The sequence below is a fragment of the Penaeus monodon genome, chromosome 15 (genome assembly GCF_015228065.2).
Source record: "Penaeus monodon isolate SGIC_2016 chromosome 15, NSTDA_Pmon_1, whole genome shotgun sequence".
Lineage (NCBI taxonomy): Eukaryota > Metazoa > Arthropoda > Malacostraca > Decapoda > Penaeidae > Penaeus > Penaeus monodon.
The window spans coordinates 6351597-6351935 of NC_051400.1; the positions used below are offsets into that span (position 1 = coordinate 6351597).

The following is a 339-nucleotide window of genomic DNA, read 5'->3' on the forward strand; positions in this document are numbered from 1 at the left end:
TGCCATGCACAATGACGTAGACATTAATGGTTGGTTTGCGTGTATACACATTAACCGCCATAAACACACTATCCACTATGGCCTACATTGGAAGTCATCCCGCAGACAAGGTAGTCAGAGCGGGAGAGGAATAAGATATCGGCCATTAAGTAACGCAGGTTGGGTCCCTTGGTTCTTTCGTTCATACTGGCCGAAGTTATGCTTGCCTGGTTGTACACGAGCTTATATTCGGGGTATCTGAGAGGGATAGAGAAAAGAAAGAATGAGATGTTATTTCTATTTCCTAATGCTGCTGAAGGTGGCTTTGATGATAGTAGAGGTACATTGAGGATGAAAATG

General features: G+C 43.7%; 1 protein-coding gene across 1 annotated transcript in view; it reads right to left on the reverse strand.

Moving 5' to 3' along the window:
• LOC119582197 (alpha-(1,6)-fucosyltransferase-like) overlaps positions 1-339 on the reverse strand; it is a gene marked incomplete at its 5' end in the record, with an annotated part of 21073 nt that overhangs the window by 10061 nt on the left and 10673 nt on the right. The window contains 1 exon segment of the mRNA XM_037930431.1: positions 87-237. Within this exon segment, the coding sequence (XP_037786359.1) occupies positions 87-237 (151 nt within the window).